We start from the raw sequence: 9,795 nt of genomic DNA, 5'->3' as shown, positions 1-9,795 counted from the left end.
AATTCTCCTAATGTAAAACTAATGTCCTCAAGTGCGGCACTTCATAGAGACGCTGCTGGACAATAGTAGACCGCTGAGTTAACGATTCAAATCTTAATCAAAAGCTCAAAGAGTTTTGTTTTTAAGTAGCCAAGGGGCAGTAAGATTCAGAGAGGTGTAAAGGAGTTCCAGAGGATGGGACTCAGGTCGCCGAAGAGACAGCCCCGCACAACGGTGTGAACAGAGCAGGAAATTCGGCAGAAGCCGGAGTCAGGTGAAAGGAATAATGGAGTCTCAAGGTGACGGATGCATCCAGATGATGGACTCAGCAGCAGATAGGCCAAGACAGGGGAGATGGGGAACATTGCAGTGGAAGTGAGCATTCGGTGTGATGGGTGGGAAGCTCATTCAGGGTTGAGTCTGGTTCAACCTCGGAGACTGGGCTGTGGAGGGGGTGGAAATACATTGGAGAGCTCTGATAATACAGTTAAAGTAAAAATACTTAAACACCATCACAATGCTGATTGGCTAATCTTTGTGGAAAATAGACACATCAGACAAGAAATACTCGGACAGCTCTGGGTAGAACAGTAATATTTGTCTACGAATTCTCAGACATTTTTAGAACTTCACAATGATCAATAGTGAACAATGGTGAGATAAAGTTATAACCATGTCAACAGTGGAAATGAATTACAATTTGAAAAGAAACAGTTCTGAATGTAATATGGCAATTTAGCAGACAAGCCTTCTGTAAGGGTACATGTGTTGATAGAAGACACAATGAGAACCTAAACCTCCTTGTGTAAAGTGACACGAATGTTGTTGAATAATTTGCCCAGGGCTTCACAATAGGGGTCACACAAGGTGTGAATGCAGAGGGAGTACATCCTACTGAAGCAGTGTATTTCGATCAGGCAGCCCTTGATGCAGGGAAGAATAGTCCAGATGTGGCAGAAGGAGAGGCAGGCAAAGTAGAGACCCCAGAACAGAGACAGGGGGACACCGAAGATAGCAGACATTATTCGGTAGCACCAGTACTTGGACACAGTGAAGGTTGTGAAGCTGACTTTCCACACACTGTCCAGGCTGTGGCTCCCCTCGGGTTCCGCGATCACATCTTCAAAATCGATCTATGGACACAACCGAAAGCACACTTTCAAACTCCACAAGTGTCAAATACTGAGCCTCCTTTTAACCTCGCAGCTCCAAAATTGGTTTAAAATTTATAACACATTTCTGGACAGGAAACGTTACATAGTTGGGGTTTGTTAATGTCAATTACACTGTTATGGTTAAGCGAAACAGGTGGGGATATTAATTGTCCTTAAGCGCTTATAAATAGGGGACAGCTGGGAGACTGGGTTGAGTGGGAGGAGAGCTGTGAGGCTGAACAAGTCAATAAACTCTCTTGATAAAGAAAAGCTCTGTGTCTTGGTTTCAGCTTCACCAATCAGCTTGAATGCTAACAACAGAGAATACATAAGGTCGGTTTCTTTTTTTTAAATCTACTTTGATGAGTTTTGGTGATAATTAAGACCGAGAATGTTAGTTGAGGGAATTGAAAAACTTACCCTATTTTTGTTTCTAGTTAAAGGTGAAGGTTTTCTAGTGCAAAGGAGACTCTTGGTCTTAATGCCTGCCAATTAAATAATGTTTCCAATTGTAAAGCATTTAAAATGTTAGACGGGGTAAATATGGTAGATGAAGAGAAACTATTACCCCCCCCCCCCCCCCCCCCAAAGGGAAAGTCCAGAACAAGGGGACATCGTCTTCAAGATATATCAAGGAGTGAAATCAGGAAGAATTGCTTCTCACAAGGAAATCTGGAATAGTCTCTCTGAAGGATTGAGGTTGAGGGAGATTTGGGGTTGGATTCTCCACCGGCGGGATGCTCCATTTTGCCAGCAGCCCGGGGGTTTCCCGACGGCCTGGGGTTTCCCACAATGGGAAACCCCATTGACCAGCCGGTGAAACGGAACATCCCGCCGGCGTACTGGACCAGAAATCTGGCGTGGCGGGACAGAGAATCCAGCCCTTTTGGTGTTTTTTCAGACTGAGATAGATTTTTGTTAGGTAGGGGTATTTAGGGATGCTAAACCAAAGTGAATGAATATAGTTGAGGTGTAAATAATTGAACTATAGAAGCCCTGCAGTGCCAAGGAAGCCATTTGGCCCACTGAGCCTGCTCCAGCCCCCCCGAAAGAGTACTTGACCCAGGTCTACACCCCGCCCTATCCCCACCTAACCTGCACATCTTTGGACACTTAAGGGGCAATTTATCATGGCCAGTCCACCTAACCTGCACAGCTTTGGACTGTGAGAGGAAACTGGAGCACTCGGAGGAAACCCACGCAGACACTGGGAGAATGTGATAACTCCACACAGTCACCCAAGGCTGGAATCGAATCCTGGTCTCTGGCGCTGTGAGGCATCTGTGCTAACCACTGTGCCACTGCGTCGACCATGAATGCAGGGGGAATATACCTGAAAGGCTGAGTGATCTTCTCCTGTTCCTATGTTTCTGAATTAATGAAATATATGGATTTGAAACTCATCAGGCAGTATTTCATGAGTCTTGGGATTTCCTGTCCTGCCACCTGAAGAGTTGGCAGGGAGCTCATTCCCACCAATGCCAGCTGCCCCTCAGACATTTAATGCTCCGAGACAAGACATCTGCCCCTCCCTCAGGGACAAGTCCCGCCACAAAGAGCTGTTACCCAACCACATTGGAAGGCAGCTCTGGGATCGATGGCCACTGCTGGGACCACACCAGGTCCCAGCGAAGAAGAGCCAGGATTTGGACGGAAGGTAAGGACTGCGGTGGGGGGAAGTGTTCTTTCAGCAGCGACAGAGCTCATCCCAGCCCTGACCTCCTCCGACTGGACTGAAAGTTTAGGCTAGGCGGGAAGTGGCTATTGATTGGATCACAGGTGGACAGTCAGCAGCCCCCCCCCCGAGGCTTCATCAGCTCTCCGGTAAAATTGCAGACAAGTCGGGGTGGGATGAACAGCAGCAGTAATCCCAACAAGTCAATCTTTTCGCTCCCCCTTCCCACCCCAGCCCCTCTTGTCAACCCACCAGTGGGGGCTGGTAGAATTCTGCCCGCGATTTCTCCAAATGTGAGATTATTAGAGCTTCACTATTCCGAGAAAAAAAATGTGCATTTCCCTGTATTTGGTTGCGGCATTACCAAGGCCTTTCAAATCAATGATAGCCACAAAACCCTCTTCACTCTACCTCTGTGTTGAGAACATCCAATGCCAAAGCAGCGTAAACCTCTCACTGATTCATTTTAATGGCCCCGTTGACACACGGGCTGAGACTTTCCAGCCCTGCCGGTTGACGGTACCTTCTCATCCTGCTGAAAGTCAATGGATTTTTGGTTGGCCCACCGCACCGCCCCATTCTGGCCTTAGACCTATCCTGTGCCCATTAGCACTCGGGCAGACAAAGCACATTGCTTCCATCTGTTTCCATGGCTATTTTCCCCTGAAACCGGTCACCAGCCTGGCAGCAGAGGCTAAAGCTTGACGGGCACAACCCCACGTCAAGCACGGCTGACCAGTAGACTCTCCCCCTTTTACCACCTGCTATAGGCATGCTGAAAGGACTTGCAGGTTAGTCATCAATCTGTTTGACTGTGTTATGAACCCACCTTCCTTAGCCACCAAGTCCTGAGATGGGACTTGAACCTGGAGCTTCCGGCTCAGGGGCAGGGTGTACACTACCCACTGCGCCACAAGACCACACACTGCCTGACTGCGACTTCCAAGTTAATTGCAATATGCAGTAAATCAGCAAATTACTGGATGCGTTGTGCTGTGAACGTTTACTTGGCTCATGTTTATTTTATCATTTGTCTGGACGCTTTCAAACCCAGGCTCCAGGAGATGGGAGTACACTTGGTAACTCACTAGCTCACTCAGCACTCTGAGGGCTGTTCAAGACATTACTGATTCTCAGGGCCTGGATGTTGCTGGTATTTACTGTCCATTCCTAGCTACGGTCCGTGTGGTGTTTGGGAGGGAGTTTCAGGGTTTTGACCCAGTGACAGTGAAGCAACGGCGATATATTTCCAAATCAGGATGTTGAGTGACTTGGAGGGGAAATTCCAGATGGTGGTGTTCCCATGCATCTGCTGCCCTTGTCCTTCTAGGTGGTAGAGGTCGCAAGTTTGGAAGATTCTGCCAAAGGAACCTTGGCAAGTTGCTGCAGAGCATCTTGTAGATGGTACCCCCTGCTGCCACTATGGGCCAATAGTGGAGGAAGTGAATGTTCAAAGCTTTGATGGGGTGCCAATCAAGTGGGTTGTTTTGTCCTGGATGGTGTTGAGCTGCACTCATTCAGGCACATGGAGGGTATTCCAGCCCACTCCTTACTTGTGCCTTGTAGATGGTGGGCAGGCTTAAAAGGAGTCAGGAGCTGAGTTATTTACCACAGAATTTGAACTCACTGGATTAATCGTGGATGACATCGCCACAAAGATCTTCTCCACAAGTGAGAATGGGAAGAAATAGAGAATCTCTTTTCCATTGAATGGAGATTGACAAGCGCATAAAATCCACAACCCCCAGTTTGTCATACAAATTCACCCCCTCCAGTGTCTGACCAAAGATCCCACACTACTTTGCAGGGAATTATTTCCATTGTCCCGGCCAATACCAATCCCTGCACCAACACCACCGAAAGCAGAATTAATTAATTGCTGTTTGTGGGAGTGGCTGTGTGTAAATTGGCACCATGTTTCTTACATTGCAACAATACTTCATTGGCTGGGAGATGTTTGGAACATCTGTCGCCATTAAATATGTTATATAAATTGATGTTCATTCTTTCTTCCACGAGCTTGCTCACAGGCAAAGCACTCAGAACACATGAAAGTGCCATCACACAAACCATTTCAATTTAATGCTGATGGCATTGAGATAGAGGATCTGCGCCGATCGCATTGCAGGCTTGAAGGGCCAAATGGCCTACTCCTGCTCCTCGTTTCTATGTGGAAGGTGGCTGAATGGAGCAGGTATGGGAAGAGACTGGCAATTCCAGAATGTTATTGCAGTGCAATAAACTGAATACACCGTTACACACAGTGATATGCAGGAATCACTTTCATTTATGCTGAAGTTGTATGATTTAGTTTTGCTTTTTAAAAAATCCATTCACAGGATGTGGACATCGCTGGCTAGGTCAGCATTTATTGCCCATCGCTAATCGCCCTCGAGAAGGTAATGGTGAGCTGCCTACTTAAACCGCTGCAGTCTATGTGGTGTAGATGCACCCACAGTGCTGTGTAGTGGTCGTGAGTTTAGCAAGCGCTGTCTAAGGAGCCTTGGTGAGTTCCTGCAGTGCATCTGGTAGACGTAAATACCTTAAATATGTCATAACTGAGTGCTGTGGAATTAGGTGGCCGCTTTTGGTTTTTTCGTTCACAATAAGATATGTGGCAAAACTATTTTTATTAAAGAGGAGAATTATTTTCCAATTTCACTCCACTGGGGATATATCCATCACTAATATATCCTTAATCTCTGTTCTGGAATGATTCGGGCTGAACTGCTGAATGAACGTGGATGTATTGGGTTTATTAATTGGCTTTTTTTGTTTAACCTGTCTACTGTCTGCTACGTCAGGCATCTCTCCATTTTATATGCACGACTAAATCTGTTGCCTACTTCAAAAAAAAAAGACTTGTATCTCTGTAGTGCCTTCATGAACTCAGGACGTCCCACATTCCGCCACCTTCCATACTTTACAGCCAGTTAAATATTTCTTGAAGTATAGGCATTGTTGTAATGTAAGGAAGCACAGCTAGGTGTCACAGACAGCAATGAGAGAGCTGCCCAATTAAGCAGTTTTAGTGATGTTGCTAGGTCTTGTGTCACAGTGGGTAGCGTTCCTACCTCTGAGCCAGATGCTCCGGGTTTAAGTCCAACGCCAGGACTTACTGGCCACTGGACAGAGCGTTCAGAATGGAGTTCAGTGGGCTGATAATCAGCTCGAGAATCCTTGCACCACTTCCCTCACTATTCCCCAAAGGGAAAGTAGTGTACATGTGACGATATACTTTTTTTAAAAAATGATGTTGCTGTGGGATAAAGGTTGTGCAGGACATCAGGCGAATTCCTTTGCTCTTCCTCAAACAGTGCGGTGAATCTTTCTCATTTACCTGATGGGGCAGGCAGGGTCTTAGTTCAACATCTTATCCAAAGGATAGAACCTTCGACAGTACAGCACTCCTTCGGTACTACATTGGAGTGTCAGTTTAGACTGTGTGCTCAGGTTTGTCGGAGTTTGGTTTGAACCTACGTCACGTGTGACGCACCTCACTGTAACACTCGCTTTCCCCAGCCCCCCCCCCCCCCCCCACCCCGTGCCCCCACTCTCAGCCGCACCATTGAGGTGGTGAGTGGATAAAGTGGTTGATAGGGGGGAGGAAAGAATCAGAAAGGATGTTTCACTAGTTCATTTTAAATACATACCCCATTATTCACTTTTCACAGCTCAAACCAAAGTGCTGCACACCACCCCTCACGGGCTTGACCCCAGGCAAAGGAGGAGAAAGTATGGGGAGAAGAAATATAGCTGCCTTCAAAATTTACCAGATGGCTATTTAAACATTCAGACATTTGAGTATGATGTGATTTGTTATTTGTGGTGGTGTCTTCCTTGAGAGTGCAAGTATTTGGGTTGAGCTGAAAGTGCCCAAATTATCAGTATAACTGGTTAATCTCACATCCTTTTATGCCCAGTTTTATTTATTAATTCTGGACATATTGGCATCAATAGCCAGGTCAGCAGTCTGTGTGGTGTAGGTACACCCACAGTGCAGTTGGGGAGTTCCAGGATTTTCACCCAGCGACAGAGAAGGAACGAAAATAGCATGTCAGGGTGGTGTGTGGCTTGGGAGGGGAACTTGCAGGTGGCAGAGTCCCCAGGCACCTGCTGCTCTTGTCCTTCTAAGTGGTGGTGGTTTGAGAGATGCTGTCAAAGAAGCCTGGGCAAGTTGTACTGCACTTCTGGCATTGCTGCTGTTGCTAGCCTCGTGCGGTTCTACATTACAGAACTGAGCAATCAACACCTTGACATCGTCAGTGGGTTCCCAAGACAAGTGTCCGCGGACAGGTTAGTGGTACCTGTCAGTTGTGGTATATATAACTGCAGATGGTGCTTCGTGAATTTATATCTAAAACTAATATATTTAAGTAAAGTTTGAAACTAAAGCCGTGTCTGCTCTTTTTGAAGATCGCGGATGGGATGCTCTTGTCGCCCGACACCAAAATCAAGAAAGGTGATTAAGCAGAGAAACGGGCGTGAGGCCAAAATCGTGACCGACTCTGGGTGCCCGACAGAATGCCGTGCCTCGACAGCGGCGTCAATACGTTCCACTCCGCACATACAGCAAAGGCCATTGGCAGATCATTAGTGGTTCTGGGCAGCAGGGTGGTGCAGTGGTTAGCACTGCTGCCTACGGCCTGGGTCAATGTCTGTGTGGAGTTTGCACATTATCCCCATGTCTGAGTGGGCTTCACCCCCTCAACCCAAAGATGTGCAGGTCAGGTGGACTGGCCACTCTAAATTGCCCCTTGATCGGGAAAAAAAATAATTGGGTACTCCAAATTTTTTTTAAAATCATGAACAGGTCTGACCCAATATTCTCCGGGTCCCCGATGCTCCGCCTCCACCAGGAGGAATTACCGACGGCGAGGTTCCCTTGTGGTTTCAAAAATCGGGAAACGGGCGCCGCGGCTGCTGAGAGAGGCTATCCATTTTGGGAGGAATAACAGCAGAATGGATTATTATTTAAACGGTAAGATGTTAAAACATGCTGCTGTGCAGAGGGACCTGGGTGTGCTGGTGCACGAGTCGCAAAAAGTTGGTGTGAAATAGTAAATAGGTGATTAAGAAGGCTAATCGAGTTTTGTCTTTCATTGCTAGAGGGATGGAGTTCAAGACTAGTGAGGTTATGCTGCAATTGTATAAGGTGTTGGTGAGGCTGCATCTGGAGTATTGTGTTCAGTTTTGGTCTCCTTACCTGAGAAAGGACATATTGGCACTGGAGGGAGTGCAGAGGAGATTCACTAAGTTGATCCCAGAGTTGAGGGGATTAGATTATGACGAGAGGTTGAGTAGACTGGGACTACTCATTGGAGTTTAGAAGGATGCGGGGGGATCTAATTGAGACATATAAAATTATGAAGGGAATAGATAGGATAGATGTGGGCAGGTTGTTTCCACTGGTCGGGGAAAGCAGAACTAGGGGGCATAGCCTCAAAATAAGGGGAGGTAGATTTAGGACGGAGTGTAGGAGGAACTTCTTCACTCAAAGGGTTGTGAATCTCTGGAATTCCTTGCCCAGTGAAGCAGTTGGGGCTCCTTCTTTAAACGTTTTTAAGAAAAAGATAGATGCCTTTCTGAAGAATAAAGGGATTCGGGGATATGGTGTACGGGCCGGAGAGTGGAGCTGAGTCCACAAAGATCAGCCATGATCTCATTAAATGGCAGAGCAGGCTCGAGGGGCCAGATGGCCTACTCCTGTTCCTAGTTCTTATGTGAGAGGGGATATGGCAAGTGTCCAACATTGTCATAGTGTGCTGAGAGCTGTGCCGCTAGCCGGGGGGCTCCTGCCAGGGCGGGAGGGGAGTATCGAGGGAGCAGCTCGGAGGTGGGCTGTGGGGTCAGGGTGGACGGGCATGGAACACATGTCAATGACTGCCCACTGTGAACCTGCCAAGGGTCGTATGGGTCTCCCCACCCCGTCCCGTCCCCCCCGCCTCCCAGGCCACCCTTCCAGGTACCCTCTGGCCCCAGCCGACCCACCAACGGGATGGGTGTGCTCCAGGTCAACCAGTGCCATCATGGGCAGCACGGTAGCACAGCATTGTGGATAGCACAATTGCTTCACAGCTCCAGGGTCCCAGGTTCGATTCCGGCTTGGGTCACTGTCTGTGCGGAGTCTGCACGTCCTCCCCGTGTGTGCGTGGGTTTCCTCCGGGTGGTCCGGTTTCCTCCCACAGTCCAAAGATGTGCAGGTTAGGTGGATTGGCCATGATAAATTGCCCTTGGTGTCCAAAATTGCCCTTAGTGTTGGGTGGGATTACTGGGTTATGGGGATAGGGTGGCGGTGTTGACCTTGGGTAGGGTGCTCTTTCCAAGAGCCGATGCAGACTCGATGGGCCGAATGGCCTCCTGCACTGTAAATTCCATGATAATCATGAGTGTGTGTGGGGAGTGAAGTGCTAATATGTGGCTGCAGCCTGTCAGCCTCTCGAGTGCCAATCCCGACCCCGGCGAATCGGTCGAGTTCTACGTGGTGCCGGTGCGAGCCCATTGATGGATCCTGAATTACCCCATGAGCGGTGCCAATTTTGCTGTCGTAGAATTCCACCGGTTTGGTCCCCGCGTCAGCACTTAGTCTCTGAAACGGAGAATCCCGCTGCATAAGTTTGACCAAAGAGTTGACAGAACAACAAGTCTGGAAGAAGTTGGCTGGTGTCTTGTCCCAATCTCCGAATGCTCTCAATTGTGCACTGCTTGGTGTGCTACGAGTTGGGCATTAGTTCCCTATTAAATGAATTAAAGTTGGTCGGTTTCCTTCTCTCCCCCTCCTCCCCGCCCCCAGGCATGAAGGAATCAACTGTGGTTTTTATGACAATCCGATAGCATTACTTCCAGAATATAAAACTAGTACAACTGCGCTGTAAGCATGAGGCTTACCGTGTTGCTTGTTGCTAGGCTCCCCAAACATCGGTGAAAGTGCTGAGCCTTAGCTTCAAAAACAGTGGGTTTATGGGGTCAGGTTGCAGTTCAGTGGCC

General features: G+C 47.9%; 1 protein-coding gene across 2 annotated transcripts in view; it reads right to left on the bottom strand.

Moving 5' to 3' along the window:
• Positions 1-556: 556 nt before the first annotated feature.
• Positions 557-9,795, bottom strand: part of LOC140388262 (caveolin-1-like) — a 44,697-nt gene continuing 35,458 nt past the window's right edge. For both annotated transcript variants that reach the window (XM_072472121.1, XM_072472120.1), the window contains exon 3: positions 557-1,112. In XM_072472121.1, coding sequence (XP_072328222.1) covers positions 771-1,112 — 342 coding nt within the window. In that variant the 3' untranslated portion in view covers positions 557-770. The remainder of the gene's footprint in view (positions 1,113-9,795) is intronic.

The sequence above is a fragment of the Scyliorhinus torazame genome, chromosome 13, assembly GCF_047496885.1.
Source record: "Scyliorhinus torazame isolate Kashiwa2021f chromosome 13, sScyTor2.1, whole genome shotgun sequence".
Classification (NCBI taxonomy): domain Eukaryota; kingdom Metazoa; phylum Chordata; class Chondrichthyes; order Carcharhiniformes; family Scyliorhinidae; genus Scyliorhinus; species Scyliorhinus torazame.
Note: the sequence above shows the minus strand (reverse complement) of the source record. Positions and strands in the feature narration are given on the sequence as shown.